Raw genomic sequence first — 16,468 nt, 5'->3', positions numbered from 1 at the left:
GGCATCTCTGCTTCCCTTTACAAACTGCTGCTATGTGTCCATACCTTTGACATTTGAAACAACGAAGTGGTGGAGGGATATAAGGTCTGACCTGAAAACTTGAGATAACCTATTTTGATGTTTTGTGGTAAATCTTTCCCTTCAAATTCAATGAGGATGGACAAACTTCCTACTCTTTCTCCATTTATTGTTCTTGACAACCTCTTCAAGTTATTCACTTTTACACCTACAATATTCCTCTTAATTTTATCAAGATCTTCATTCTAGAGGGATCCCATAAATCACTCCTCTAGTTTTTTTATTTTCGCCCACAATTTTTTTCTCCAACAGTTTTTTTTACATATATTATCCACATTTAAAGCCTTATTTTTTTGTTCTTCATTTTTACAAACTACCAATAGATTTCCATCTCTCAAAATCTTCACCATTTCAACATCTCCGATTTTTTTTTTTACTTCTCTTGACACCACAATGTAAAACCCTCACAACTTTCCTCCTAACTATCCTTTCTTCTTCTGAACTACTTCCTTCCAGTTCTCGTTTATTTCCTTGAATATCACTAATACCCTTTCCTTCATCTATTTAATGTCTTTCCCGTCCTCTCCCTCTTCCTCTCCCCACTGGCGTCCACCCTTCAAAATCCATGTCATCCTCATTTCCTGTCTCCATTTTCAGACAAACCATTCACATACCAGTTTATGCCAAATCCGCCTTTTCCAACTCCGATATGCGTTTTCGTTTTGCCGGGCTCACAACCTCAACCCATGAGAAAATTCTTCTTCCTCTTTGTAGGGTTATTTGCCGGTTGCCAAAAAACGTTCATCAACGTACATTCACTGATTTGTCTTTTTCAACGCCAGATGCTACCGACATTCTTCCAGCGTCCTTCGAGTCCGGAAGCCGGAAACCACGTCATTAACTTTTTTTATTTATTTTTTTTTTTATTGAACAAACTGTATACAAAGTCTCGATGAGGTGCAAGAACATTGCAACATAGGTAGAAAAATTAAACAAAAACAAGGGGCTAAGACTAAAGACAAGCACATAAAACATTAAGGCAAATGAATAATAATAGAGCAGGATTTTAAAACAAAAGAAAAGTTGAGATACTGGCAGTTACTTTTCTTGCAGAAACAGATTTCAAAAGTTTCAGTGAGGTGAAATAAAGTTTAAATTGGTTAAGAAAAAAATCAAAACAAGGAGTAGAACCTCTCCATTTACAGCAGTGTATGTGATATTTAACAAGTAAAAAGATAATATTAACCATGTCAGATATTTTACTATCAAGGCCATCAATATAATATAAAATGTGGGTGATGGTTATCTCAGGAATGTCATCAATTTTAAGGGACAACCAATTTTTAATGTCGCTCCATAGTTTAAAAGAAAAGGGACAGGAAAAAAAAAGATGATTAAGGGATTCTTCTGGACAATCACAAAAGGCACAACATGCTGAATCAAATTTAAATCTTTTGTGCAAAAATTCAGCCACTGGGTAAAAATTGTGAGAAATTTTGAAGTGAGTTTCTTTAACCTTTGGTGAAATCGGCCATTTTACGTACTTGGAGAACGCATTCTCAATTATAGACAGATTGGTTGTTATCAAGATATTATTATTGTAATCATTAAATAATTTAGATTTGAAGGCAGTCACAAGCAGAACATTGTTGCACTTTGTATCAGTCACACTATATTCTCCAATTTTTAATTTGGGTAAAGATGAAGTGACATTTGAATATCTTAAGGTGTTTTGGATGAGATGGATCAGAGCTACAGGGATAAATTTACATACTTTTAAATATTCATTACAAGAACAGTTCAGATCAAATTTGTTAGTGAAATCTCTATGATTTAACAACATACCATTACTATCCATTAAGTCAGTTACAAATAAAATACATTTTTCATACCAGTCAGTTTTAAAAATAGATTTTCTATTTATCAATATTGATCTGTTATTCCACACTACAGATCCATGTGGGGTAAAGTTGTGGGTAAATATCATTTTCCAAAAATGTAAAACTTGCTTGTGAAAATTAGACAGTGTAATATTAATCTTGGTTAATTCAAAATCACATTTAAGCAGGAAATCCAAGCCACCGAGTTTATTAAATATAGATTTAGGGATATGAAACCACATTGAGTTGGAATGAGACAAATAGGTCTTCAGCCAATTTATTCTAAATGAGCCAATCAAAGCCTCAAAATCTAAAGCTCTAATTCCTCCTTTATCATAATCTTTAATAAGATCAGATCGTCTTAAATAGTGAGTTTTGTTTCTCCAGATAAATTGAAAGATTATTGAATTGGCTTTCTTAATATTCTTGCCGGAGATAAAAGCAGAATGGCACGGGTAAATTAATTTGGACTCTCCTTCAGCTTTGGACAGAAGTGTTAGGTCAAAATAGTCAGATCTCTAGTTAACCAATGACTCCAGGATCTCTTCATACCATCCAAGCAACTACAAATGTTTTCCTCCTCTCTTCTAATAATGTCTTTTGAAATCAGCATTCCCAGATATTTAACCTCGGACTTAACTGTAATGGAGGCAACAGACGTCTCAGAGCTGGAATGGATCGGCAAAAGTTCACATTTATCAATATTGAGAGACAAACCAGATGCACTAGAAAACATTGAAATAGATTTTAGTGCAACATCTACCATAGTTTTATCTCTTAGGAAAATTGTTGTATCGTCAGCAAATTGACTAATCTTGAATTCCTTATCAAAAATTTTGATACCATGCAAATTTGAATTTTTCATTATTAGTAAGGTTTGCATTTGAGTTGTTAAGATAAATAATTTAGGTGAAATTGGGCAGCCCTAACTGATTCCCCTTGACATAGAGAAACTAGGGGTCAAACTCGTTCCCAGGGAAACGGAGCTACTTATATCAGTATAAAATAATCTGATTATACTACAAAATTTTTCCCCAAAGCCAAAATATTTTAAGGTTTTTATTATAAAGCAGTGTTCCAGTGAGTCAAAAGCCTTGAAGAAATCCAGGAATAAAATAAAACTCTCACCATCAATAAAGCTACGATAATCAATCATATCAAAAATCAGTCTAGTGTGATGATGGATATTTCTTCCCTTTAAAAATGCTGATTGGCATTCATTAATAATTGTTCCTAATCCACTGTTCAAGCGATTGGCATAAACAAGAGCTAAAATTTTATAATCTGTACATAACAGAGTGATGGGTCTCCAATTGTTTAAAGATAAAGGATCTTTGTTGGCTTTGGGGATCAGAGTAATCAGACCTCGTTTCATGGTGGGAGAGAGATTATTGTTTGAAATACATTCCAGCAGGGCCTCAAATAAAAGTTTTTGTAAATCTTTCCAAAAGAAAGTATAAAATTCAGTGGTTAACCCATCAAGGCCTGGAGATTTACCTTTTGTCAGTTGTTGTATCGCTACGTCAAGCTCTTCGATTCTTAAGTCATCTTCCATAAGGTTTTTAAAATCAAGGTTAATTTTTTCATCAGATTCCTGGATTTCATCAAAAAAAGATTGGCAATGGGATTCTGAATACTTAGAGCAATAAAGATTACTATAAAAATTTCTAATTGCTACATTTACTAAATCCAGGTCTTCAGTGATGCTACCATTAATAATTAGTTTCTGAATCTTCTTTTTGGACTGTCTCTGCTTCTCAAGATTAAAAAATATGAAGAGTTCTTTTCACCGTCTTCAATCCATCGAGCCCTAGAGCGAATGAAAGCCCCCCTTGCTTTATCTAAAAAAACATCATCTAGTTGAGATTTGAAACTATCAAGCTGACTCAGCTCTTCAGACGATAAAACTGATTTTGAACATAGAGAATTTATATTGCTTATAAGTTGGGAATGTTTCTGTCTCCTCAGCTTTGAAGCAATTTTGCCTGCCTTTATTGCTGTTGTCCTAACATTAAATTTAAACCACTCCCACTTATTTAAGGGCGACAGATCCATTACTGAAATATCTTCAATAAGGTCCAGGACTTCTGAACAGAAGGTTTTATTATTCAGTAGATTAATATTAAATTTCCAAGTTACGTTTGAAGGTAGTTTTGATTTATTCAGAGAGAGAAATAAGGTAACTGAACAATGATCTGTTAAAGGAGCTGCTGAGATTTCACAACTTGAAATATTATTTACCAGATTATGAGGGATTAACCAGTAATCTAGCCTGGAGCATTGGCCATTTCCCGAAGGGTTGAACCAGGAGTATTGTCTGATATTAGGATTTCTAATTCTCCAGCAGTCTGTCAAATTTGCATTAGAGATTAAATTTACAAAAATACCATCATAAATATGGTGTTGTCCCCGAGAGGGCAGACGATCAATGGATCCATCTGGAGCTACATTAAAATCTCCTCCCAAGATAACCTGATCAGTGGAATATTTTATTTTCCATTGTTTTATCTTCACTCCGAGGTCAGTAAAAAATATACAATTCATTGCTTTACTGTTGTGTCCATATACACACACCAAAATGATCTTATTTCCATCAATCTCCACTATTACAGTTACCCAGTGGCCATTTGTATCACTGATATGCTCCAACAAAGAACCTGGGAATTTATAAAACATAATCACAACCCCAGCTGAATGCGACGGACCATGACTAAAATAAATTTGATCCCCCATTGAAGTTTCCAGAATTTAGCTTCCTCACTTGATGAATGAGTTTCTTGCAGAAAAAAACAGTTTGCCTTTTGCTCTTTGCAATAAAGATAAATAGCCTTACGTTTGACAACATTTTTTAAACCCCTAGTATTAAGTGAAAGTAAGGATAACATGCAAAAAACACAGTAGTTGTGCAAAAACTACTCACAGGAACGATGAGCAGGAACGAGATAACATAGCCAATAATAGCTAAATGGAATAGTGCAATAGCCCTTTAAACAAATACAAACATAATATACCATACCAGTGAAAGTAAAGAAACATGGCGGTGTAATTAGTCCGGGTCCACTCTTCGATTATCGATCAGGGCGAAACCTTCCTGTATATTAGAGCCTGCAAAAACAACACCTCTCACTCCGCCATCTTGGGACCTCCCCCCAGGTGGAGTTTAACTAGTTAATAGATGGACTGCTGGATGTAAAGGCTGCCATTTTGAAAGCTGCTTTGGTGCAAGTGACTCAATAAATAAACTTTGTTATCAGAACAGCCAAAGTTTGACTGAATTCTTCTTTCCACACCTTTAGACTGAGAGCCATTAGTTGATCTTTGTAAGTGAGTAAAAGTAAACAAAAACTAATGGAGAACAACTTCAGCTCTACATGCAACAAGTTTGAAATTAATTCATCATCTCTTCTTCTTCTGGTGGTTTGGAAGTGACGTTCATATTTCATTTGTTTTTATGTCATAATTGAAGGAAAATGGCAGCTGAGATCCTTCCTGGTGAGATGAGCAGAACCTCAGAGCATTAAGAAAAGCATTTGGGTCTCACAGGTTGCTGGTTCCATCACTGAGTTTGGCTTCATTCTTTCCTCATTTAAAGCAAAACAGAGCAAGAAGCTTCTGGATTCAAACAAACGACGACTTCAGTGTTTCTGGTTGGAGCTGGACATCTATTAATATAATAATTATTCATCTTTAATTCTGGTTGCATTCAAAAGGTCCGGCTACTCTGAAGTAAAAACAACTTCAACTCCTTTACTTCCATGTTTTCCTCTCTTTGTATCCACAGTGATCTGAACCGTGAAACTGTGAGGTCAGATTTGAACTTTTTCAGGTTTTTCTCTGTTTTCAGCTCATTTACAGCCAACATTTTACTGCAGGAAATAATTTCAGGAAGGAACCAGAAGATTCAGGACTCTGGGAGTTGTGACTGTAACCGAGCTGAACACTGAGGCCCCAGAGCGCCCCCTGCAGGATCTGCTCCACCATCTCTGTTTCCAACAGCAAATCAATCATCTGTTAGTCCAGACAGAAAAGCTGAAGCTGTCAATGAAGCTGAGCAGCAGAAACCCAGAAGAACTGGAAGCATCAGCAGGAGATGAACTGGACCACTGGGATCACTGATGATGCAGCTGAGGAAGAGGAGGACGATGAAGGTGAAGATGCCATCCTCACACTTCCTGTTTATCAACCCAAGAAAGCAGAAAATCAGCTGAAGAAACGTGAGGAGCGAGAGTCGTCCTGCGCCCTCTAGTGGCTGATTGGACTACTGCACTGGGAGAACTGGACCTTGACGCTACTGCAGCTGCAGTTTTAACACCTACATTAAAACTTAACCTTTCAAATCAAACCACATATTTCTTTACTACAATATTTCTTCATTGCTCCTTTAACAATAAAACTTAATACATATCTTGTGTTTTTATTAAACCTTTATATCCGTGTTTTCAGAGTCCAGGTGTAATTTATTAGAGAAACTCAACATCTGCTTTATTATAAAAACATTTTCTTTCTACTTTACTTTAAATAAATAAAAACACTTGTATATAACAAAAAGAAAAACAGTGATATGTAACGTATTAATTCTTCACTGTCTGGTTGTCGATTCTCAGTTGCAGAAAATAACTAAAAAAATAAAAGATAAAATATATCATTGACAAATATTTAACATTTTCTTTTGTAATTTTCGACAAATAAAAAGTTTGCATCTGCACTTGTGATGGACAGGCCATACAACATTATTATTATTATGTAAGTCCCCAGAGTCGTTCTCATTTGGGCCATCAGTGAATTTCTAGGAGACCAAATGAAACATTTGGGTTTTTTTGACTCCAGAAGTTCAACCTCCAGGTTTTCCATCGCTGATTGTTGCTGCAAACTTCAGCGGACAATCAATCAATTGATCACAGCTGCTGTGGCTCACATCCCACCCACAACGAGAAACGTGGTAACATCAGGAAATAGAAAGAGCTCTTATTTTGACAAAAATAAATGACGTTAAATATCTTTATTTGCAGGTTTATTCAGACAAATTATACATCTGTCAAGAAAACAAAGGAGTCTGTTAATTAAACCGATAACATCCATCAGAACAATGAGGCCAATCCTTTGTTACAAGATCTCATCCATGCTGTTACATTCATTACTTGGTTGGCGTTTTTGGATATTCATGTCAGAAATATGTTGTGTTTTTCTGGAGTTCAGTGGGATTTTGGTCAGGGGTTGTTGGACAAGTGTTGAAACCTGGAGATACAACAGTCTAAAGTAGACGTCCTGAAACAGTTAATAAAGTATCATGAAAGAAAAGGAGCCTAGTAAAAAACACAAAAGAATAATAATATGAAAACATTAACTTTCTGATAAAATCAATTTCCCAACAATAACTATGATGCAAAACTTATTTATGTATTTTTGTGGAAATATACTATTTCCAAGCACTGTTCAGGTAAAATCACTCAATCAGGTTTATTCATATATTGTGCATAATATAGCGAGAGCTCATAGGACAATCAGTAATGAAGCAAGTCTGGATGCAAAGCACTGCCAAGCATGGGTTTTATGCAAGGTTATGGGATGGCAGCTGTGGAACAAACTTCCAACCTTGAACATGAAACCCAAATAGTTCTTTTGGTGAGAGTTCATAAGCATTTCATATAACATGACTAGCAGATGTGACCTTATTGTAATTTTTCCATCACAATATATATATCTATATATTTTTTTCAGATAAATGATGGATGTTCCTGAAAACTGCTCTAAGATCAGAGTTTCTGTGGGACATCCAGTTCTAAACTGGTTCTACTGGTTTCTGTGATGGAAGTTGAAGTTTCTCTCCAGTTTCCAGTAAAGCATCTTTTTCTCTGAGGAGCTTTGAGGAACATTTTCATGTCAACAGAAGGAAGAAGCAGCAGAGAAAAGAGGGTTGAAGTGTCTTTCATGGCTTCAAAGCTGAACTGGAAATGATTAACATGTTTCCATTCTCAGACCATTTCTGGTTCCAGGATGAAAATGAACCAGAGAGAAAAAAGATAAACTTTCCAGTTGAATCCAGTTCAGATCAAAACGCCATCAAGCCTCTAAATGGAGCCAAGTTTGAATTGGATCTTTATTGATCCAAAGAGACAAACAATATCAGACACTAAATGACAGACATGAGAAAACAAACAGGAGGAAAATCTTGGAGGTCAGAGGTCATCATCATGATCCAGTCAGAGTCTCTTTAGACTCAAACTGCTGCAGCTTCAACCTCTGAGGATCAGCAGGACACAGAGATCATTCTCTACTTTACAGAGATCAGAACCTGCAGAGAGAAGAAGGAAGGAGAGATCAGATCAGTGAGTGTTTCCAGACTCTCTCCAACTGCAGTCAGTGACGCAGCACATCCACTAGATGGTTTCCAGGCTGCAGTCAGACTGATCTCAGAGCTGTGACCAAGATGAACCTGATCAGTTGTTTCCTGTTGAACTGAGAGAACAATCAGATCTGAGATCAGATCTGCTGCTGCCACAGTTTGATGAATGAGGACCACTGACTGTCTCTAGACATGTTGGACGGCTGGACGCTGGAGTCCAGCTGGACTTCCTGGAGACATGGACACAGCAACAACACTCATCTTCACACCCACACAAACACAGGAACACAGCAAGCTGCTGCTCCTCTGATTGGCTGATTGCTGTCTCTGTGTCCAATCAGGAAGCCTGAACCATTCTCCTCCCACTGAGAAGCTGCAGCTTTACTGGGAACACTGGATCTTTGCTTTGATGCTAACTGGGTTTAGTTCAACATGCTGACAGGAGATGAAATCACTACAAACATTTACTTACTTTAGATCATCTACAAGATCCTTCAGCTGCTGAACATCTGAATCCTTCAGGTTGTTTCCTCTCAGGTCCAGTTCTTTCAGATGGAGGCTGTTGGACTTCAGAGTTGAAGCCAAATAATCACAGCTGATCTTTGACAAACTGCAGCGATTCAATCTGAATAAAGAATAAAAGATGAGCTGAACCAACAGGATGCAGGTTAACCAGTCCAACAGAACCAGTTAAAGATTCTCATGAATATTAATGCCAACAAGCTGCTGCTTCAATAAAGACCTGCTGACTTCAGAACCAGAACCAGAACCAGAACCTGGTACTGGGTCGTGTTGTGTTGGAGGATTTTAGTCAGTAAAATCATTCCAGGTTCTGATCAAAGTGTTGAAGCATCAATCATTGATTATTGATTTGTTCCTGTCAGATTCCAGGAATTCACTTTTCTAGACTGGGTTGAATGACCTTTGACCTGCTTCACATGAGGGGGATTTCTACACACCGGGGGTCCGAATGCTGTCCTGTTCTGACCTCAGGTCAGCAGGTCCAACTCAGTTACACAGAGGGACTAAATTAAACTCTGGATCCAAGTCCAGGAACAAACTCATAAAATATTGATTAGAACAGAAGAAATGAACTTTGATTTATGATCAATTATAAATAATTATTCACTGAATATCAATAATTATATCATTTAAATACCCCAATGTCTCCAGTCTGCAGCCTTCAGTCTGTAGAAAACCACAGAGATCCTTCAGTCCAGAATCTTCCAGGTTGGTCCAGGTCAGGTCCAGTTCTGTCAGATGGGTCGGTTTGAACTTCAGAGCTGAGAACAGAGAAGTCCAGCTGGTCTCTGACAACCAGCAGTCCAACAATCTGAATAAAGAATAAAAGATGTGAGCTGAACCAACAGGATGCAGGTTAAAACTGAAATATGAACAAATAAATAATAAAAATGTAGAAAATTAATTTCCCTGAATGTAAAAGAAACTTGATGAACTGATTCCAACATCTGATCCAGTCAAACTGGTTTAAAGAGTCCAAACCAGCAGAACCAGAACATTTGATCAAAACAGAAACTCAAAGTTTTTCTAAAAGTTTCTCAGGATCTTAAATTCAGTCGGATCTTTTTTTCTCTCTCCATGTTTCCTTCCAGACTCTGTATTATCTGACTGCTCTGTACCATCATTTATCTACAGATATTTTATGTCTGCAGTTTTTGTTCATTAATCTATTAATGATTTTTTCTTGCTGGTTGTATTTTAACTGCAGCTCATTGATAAGTATGACAGATGTAAACTGGTTTATTTCAATCCGTCTAATTCAGCGTTTTACAATTTCCATTACAGCTCACATTCTGAAAGTTGATCATTTTCTCATTTTGTGCTGATTCAGTTACTGAACTATCAACTAGAAAATATTGAGTCTTTTCTCTGTCAGATTGATGAGGGTCATTTAGTTCAAGTTCTGAATCCTTCATCAGAGATGCTGCAGAAATGGGAACATTATCATAAAGGAACAACAGGATTGTGAAGATGAATCATTTTAAATCTATTTTCCAGGTAAAACATGAGAATGATTTCAGTGAACTGATGAAGCTTGTTGCATATAAAACATTATAAAGGTAAGATCTCATTTCCTGTCCTACAAAATAAGAGCTGAATCAAAATGTCTGAACAAAATGACTTAAACACCAAAACCTTCACAAAGTCAGTATTTACTGCAGGACTGTTAATGAATTATCTTTCTATTATTTATGTCTCCTTAATGTCCAGGAACTCTGCCAGAAGACTGTGGTCATCCTGATAGAGTCTGACTGTCACAACAAACTCAGGTTTTCCTCTAAGCTGCTCTCAGTGGTTTGGAGGACGACTGACTTGGAATTTGCTCCATTAGTGGAATTCACACTAAAATGGAAACTCATCACTTGCTTCCTTTTTGTTTTGCTTCCTGCCAACATCAAACTCCTGCATGTGCTGCAGCTCCATATGATCAGGCAGTCAAGTCCACAGAAAACTTCCCTGTTTCTAGGAACCATTTCATCCAGAGTTGGTCGACTTTCTCTGTCCATCTCTGTCAGACTGTGAACCTTTAGTCTGAGCTTGTGGAGAACCTCTCCTAACAACCTGCTTCAGATTCATGTGCTGCAGTCTCTGCTGGTTCTGATGTCTGGGACCAGAATATTCATGTCCTGAAGAACCTGCAGCCTGTTGAGCTCAGAGAAAAACTCAGTTGTCTGGATTTTTTCAGATGAAGATGAAGTTGGTTTCTGATTGAAACTTCTGACTCACGAAATGGATAAAGGGCGATTCCACCTAATTTTAATCAACTATCAGCATCTTTAATCTACTAGAGTTAAAACACTGAACCACCTGGACTCTTTAAACCTGGACTGGATTATTATCAACTAATAGCAGAAGATTTAAAACTAAGTGTGGCATTTGTGGATCTTCAATAAAGGGAGATTTCATTCTCTCTCTTTCTGCATCTTGACCTTTGACCTGCTTCACATGAGGGGGATTTCTACACACCGGGGGTCCGAATGTTGTCCTGTTCTGACCTCAGGTCAGCAGGTCCAACTCAGTTACACAGAGGGACTAAATTAAACTCTGGATCCAAGTCCAGGAACAAACTCAGAAAATATTTATTAGAACAGAAGAAATTAACTTTGATTTATGATCAGTTATAAATAATTATTCACAGAAATATCAATAATTATATTATTAAAATACCTCAATGTCTCCAGTCTGCAGCCTTCAGTCTGTAGAAAACCACAGAACTCCTTCAGTCCAGAATCTTCCATGTTGGTGTCGTTCAGGTCCAGTTTTGTCAGATGGGTCGGTTTGGACTTCAGAGCTGAGAACAGAGAAGTCCAGCTGGTCTCTGACAAACTGCAGCTCCACAATCTGAATAAAGAATAAAAGATGTGAGCTGAACCAATAGGATGCAGGTTAAAACTGAAATATGAACAAATAAATAATAAAAATGTAGAAAATTAATTTCCCTGAATGTAAAAGAAACTTGATGAATTGATTCCAACATCTGATCCAGTCAAACTGGTTTAAAGAGTCCAAACCAGCAGAACCAGAACATTTGATCAAAACAAAAACTCAAAGTTTTTCTAAAAGTTTCTCAGGATCTTAAATTCAGTCGGATGTTTTTTTCTCTCTCCATGTTTCCTTCCAGACTCTGTATTATCTGACTGCTCTGTACCATCATTTATTTACAGATATTTTATGTCTCCAGTTTTTGTTTATTAATCTATTAATGATTTTTTCTTGCTGGTTGTATTTTAACTGCAGCTCATTGATAATTATGAAAGATGTAAACTGGTTTATTTCAATCCGTCTAATTCAGCGTTTTACAATTTCCATTACAGCTCACATTCTGAAAGTTGATCATTTTCTCATTTTGTGCTGATTCAGTTACTGAACTATCAACTAGAAAATATTGAGTCTTTTCTCTGTCAGATTGATGAGGGTCATTTAGTTCAAGTTCTGAATCCTTCATCAGAGATGCTGCAGAAATGGGAACATTATCATAAAGGAACAACAGGATTGTGAAGATGAATCATTTTAAATCTATTTTCCAGGTAAAACATGAGAATAATTTCAGTGAACTCATGAAGCTTGTTGCATATAAAACATTATAAAGGTAAGATCTCACTTCCTGTCCTACAAAATAAGAGCTGAATCAAAATGTCTGAACAAAATGACTTAAACACCAAAACCTTCACAAAGTCAGTATTTACTGCAGGACTGTTAATGAATTATCTTTCTATTATTTATGTCTCCTTAATGTCCAGGAACTCTGCCAGAAGACTGTGGTCATCCTGATAGAGTCTGACTGTCACAACAAACTCAGGTTTTCCTCTAAGCTGCTCTCAGTGGTTTGGAGGACGACTGACTTGGAATTTGCTCCATTAGTGGAATTCACACTAAAATGGAAACTCATCACTTGCTTCCTTTTTGTTTTTCTTCCTGCCAACATCAAACTCCTGCATGTGCTGCAGCTCCATATGATCAGGCAGTCAAGTCCACAGAAAACTTCCCTGTTTCTAGGAACCATTTCATCCAGAGTTGGTCGACTTTCTCTGTCCATCTCTGTCAGACTGTGAACCTTTAGTCTGAGCATGTGGAGAACCTCTCCTAACAACCTGCTTCACATTCATGTGCTGCAGTCTCTGCTGGTTCTGATGTCTGGGACCAGAATCTTCATGTCCTGAAGAACCTGCAGCCTGTTGAGCTCAGAGAAAAACTCAGTTGTCTGGATTTTTTCAGATGAAGATGAAGATGGTTTCTGATTGAAGCTTCTGACTCAGGAAATGGATAAAGGGCGATTCCACCTAATTTTAATCAACTATCAGCATCTTTAATCTACTAGAGTTAAAACACTGAACCACCTGGACTCTTTAAACCTGGACTGGATTATTATCAACTAATAGCAGAAGATTTAAAACTAATGTGGCATTTGTGGATCTTCAATAAAGGAGATTTCATTCTCTCTTTCTGCATCTTGACCTTTGACCTGCTTCACATGAGGGGGATTTCTACACACCGGGGGTCCGAATGCTGTCCTGTTCTGACCTCAGGTCAGCGGGTCCAACTCAGTTACACAGAGGGACTAAATTAAACTCTGGATCCAAGTCCAGGAACAAACTCATAAAATATTGATTAGAACAGAAGAAATGAACTTTGATTTATGATCAATTATAAATAATTAATCACAGAAATATCAATAATTATATTAAAATACCTCAATGTCTCCAGTCTGCAGCCTTCAGTCTGTAGAAAACCACAGAGATTCTTCAGTCCAGAATCTTCCAGGTTGGTCCAACTCAGGTCCAGTCCTGTCAGATGGGTCGGTTTGGACTTCAGAGTTGAGAACAGAGAAGTCCAGCTAGTCTCTGACAACCTGCATCTCTCCAATCTGAATAAAGAATAAAAGATGTGAGCTGAACCAATAGGATGCAGGTTAAAACTGAAATATGAACAAATAAATAATAAAAATGTAGAAAATTAATTTCCCTGAATGTAAAAGAAACTTGATGAACTGATTCCAACATCTGATCCAGTCAAACTGGTTTAAAGAGTCCAAACCAGCAGAACCAGAACATTTGATCAAAACAGAAACTCAAAGTTTTTCTAAAAGTTTCTCAGGATCTTAAATTCAGTCGGATGTTTTTTTCTCTCTCCATGTTTCCTTCCAGACTCTGTATTATCTGACTGCTCTGTACCATCATTTATCTACAGATATTTTATGTCTCCAGTTTTTGTTCATTAATCTATTAATGATTTTTTCTTGCTGGTTGTATTTTAACTGCAGCTCATTGATAATTATGACAGATGTAAACTGGTTTATTTCAATCCGTCTAATTCAGCGTTTTACAATTTCCATTACAGCTCACATTCTGAAAGTTGATCATTTTCTCATTTTGTGCTGATTCAGTTACTGAACTATCAACTAGAAAATATTGAGTCTTTTCTCTGTCAGATTGATGAGGGTCATTTAGTTCAAGTTCTGAATCCTTCATCAGAGATGCTGCAGAAATGGGAACATTATCATAAAGGAACAACAGGATTGTGAAGATGAATCATTTTAAATCTATTTTCCAGGTAAAACATGAGAATGATTTCAGTGAACTGATGAAGCTTGTTGAATATAAAACATTATAAAGGTAAGATCTCACTTCCTGTCCTACAAAATAAGAGCTGAATCAAGATGTCTGAACAAAATGACTTAAACACCAAAACCTTCACAAAGTCAGTATTTACTGCAGGACTGTTAATGAATTATCTTTCTATTATTTATGTCTCCTTAATGTCCAGGAACTCTGCCAGAAGACTGTGGTCATCCTGATAGAGTCTGACTGTCACAACAAACTCAGGTTTTCCTCTAAGCTGCTCTCAGTGGTTTGGAGGACGACTGACTTGGAATTTGCTCCATTAGTGGAATTCAAACTAAAATGGAAACTCATCACTTGCTTCCTTTTTGTTTTGCTTCCTGCCAACATCAAACTCCTGCATGTGCTGCAGCTCCATATGATCAGGCAGTCAAGTCCACAGAAAACTTCCCTGTTTCTAGGAACCATTTCATCCAGAGTTGGTCGACTTTCTCTGTCCATCTCTGTCAGACTGTGAACCTTTAGTCTGAGCTTGTGGAGAACCTCTCCTAACAACCTGCTTCACATTCATGTGCTGCAGTCTCTGCTGGTTCTGATGTCTGGGACCAGAATATTCATGTCCTGAAGAACCTGCAGCCTGTTGAGCTCAGAGAAAAACTCAGTTGTCTGGATTTTTTCAGATGAAGATGAAGTTGGTTTCTGATTGAAACTTCTGACTCAGGAAATGGATAAAGGGCGATTCCACCTAATTTTAATCAACTATCAGCATCTTTAATCTACTAGAGTTAAAACACTGAACCACCTGGACTCTTTAAACCTGGACTGGATTATTATCAACTAATAGCAGAAGATTTAAAACTAAGTGTGGCATTTGTGGATCTTCAATAAAGGGAGATTTCATTCTCTCTCTTTCTGCATCTTGACCTTTGACCTGCTTCACATGAGGGGGATTTCTACACACCGGGGGTCCGAATGCTGTCCTGTTCTGACCTCAGGTCAGCGGGTCCAACTCAGTTACACAGAGGGACTAAATTAAACTCTGGATCCAAGTCCAGGAACAAACTCAGAAAATATTTATTAGAACAGAAGAAATGAACTTTGATTTATGATCAATTATAAATAATTAATCACAGAAATATCAATAATTATATAATTAAAATACCTCAATGTCTCCAGTCTGCAGCCTTCAGTCTGTAGAAAACCACAGAGATCCTTCAGTCCAGAATCTTCCAGGTTGGTCCAGCTCAGGTCCAGTTCTGTCAGATGGGTCGGTTTGGACTTCAGAACTGAGAACAGAGACGACCAGCTGGTCTCTAACAACCTGCAGTACTCCAATCTGAATAAAGAATAAAAGATGTGAGCTGAACCAACAGGATGCAGGTTAAAACTGAAATATGAACAAATAAATAATAAAAATGTAGAAAATTAATTTCCCTGAATGTAAAAGAAACTTGATGAACTGATTCCAACATCTGATCCAGTCAAACTGGTTTAAAGAGTCCAAACCAGCAGAACCAGAACATTTGATCAAAACAGAAACTCAAAGTTTTCTATCAGCCTGGATGAGGTGAACTATTTCTGCTGGTTCCTGATCATCAGCTGGAGACCCGACTTGCTAACTGGATCAGAACCAGTCAGTTTATTCATTAATGGTCTTTGGGTTCTTATTAAAGCTGCTGAAAGTCAATGGAGGCCATTATTTAATGTTTATGAGCTTTTATTCTGTCATTTAAACAGATTGTTTTGAAAGAAAATATATTGGAATAAAATTATTTATTCAACTAATGACTAGGCCTGTCACCATAGCAACTTTTACTGGGCGATTAATTGTCTCAAAAATTATTGTGATAAATGATAATATTGTTTGAAGACCTTTGTACACTGATTTAATGGAAATGACATAATAATACATGCGATTTCCTGCCAAAGATAAATACACTTTATTTTCAAAAGAACATTTAACACTGGAACTGATAAAATAAATAAAACAACAAAAAACAAAAATAAAATGGATTCTCAGTCTCCATTAACAAAAATGTACTTGAATAAAAACACCAAAGTGTAAATAAATACTGCATTCAACCAAAAGAGTGCAGATTATGAAGTCTGTTTACCATATTGCCCTTCAGTAATCAATAGATTTAAAT

At 36.9% G+C, this 16,468-nt stretch overlaps 2 protein-coding genes and 1 long non-coding RNA gene across 5 annotated transcripts in view; all 3 read right to left on the bottom strand.

Moving 5' to 3' along the window:
• LOC122827331 (NLR family CARD domain-containing protein 3-like) overlaps nucleotides 1–16,468 on the bottom strand; it is a 400,427-nt gene that overhangs the window by 95,619 nt on the left and 288,340 nt on the right. The window contains exon 11 of the mRNA XM_044110152.1: nucleotides 13,454–13,612. Coding sequence (XP_043966087.1) covers nucleotides 13,454–13,612 — 159 coding nt within the window. The remainder of the gene's footprint in view (nucleotides 1–13,453; nucleotides 13,613–16,468) is intronic.
• LOC122827329 (NLR family CARD domain-containing protein 3-like) overlaps nucleotides 1–16,468 on the bottom strand; it is a 138,683-nt gene that overhangs the window by 90,671 nt on the left and 31,544 nt on the right. The window contains exon 1 of one of the 2 annotated variants that reach the window (XM_044110138.1): nucleotides 693–880. The exons of the other annotated variant lie outside the window; for it this stretch is intronic. The gene's annotated coding sequence lies outside the window, so the exon portion shown is untranslated. Of the gene's footprint in view, nucleotides 1–692; nucleotides 881–16,468 lie in introns of those variants that run through there. 2 annotated transcript variants of the gene reach the window in all.
• LOC122827341 lies at nucleotides 8,773–11,370 on the bottom strand. Of its 2 annotated transcripts, none has more exons than XR_006370029.1 (2): nucleotides 11,200–11,370; nucleotides 8,773–9,229 (listed from the first exon to the last, which is right to left on the bottom strand). It is a non-coding gene; the product is annotated as an uncharacterized LOC122827341 (long non-coding RNA). The 2 variants fall into 2 exon arrangements; XR_006370030.1 differs by having other exon boundaries at nucleotides 8,773–9,170.

Source organism: Gambusia affinis, linkage group LG24, assembly GCF_019740435.1.
Source record: "Gambusia affinis linkage group LG24, SWU_Gaff_1.0, whole genome shotgun sequence".
NCBI classification, from domain to species: Eukaryota; Metazoa; Chordata; class Actinopteri; order Cyprinodontiformes; family Poeciliidae; genus Gambusia; species Gambusia affinis.
Note: the sequence above shows the minus strand (reverse complement) of the source record. Positions and strands in the feature narration are given on the sequence as shown.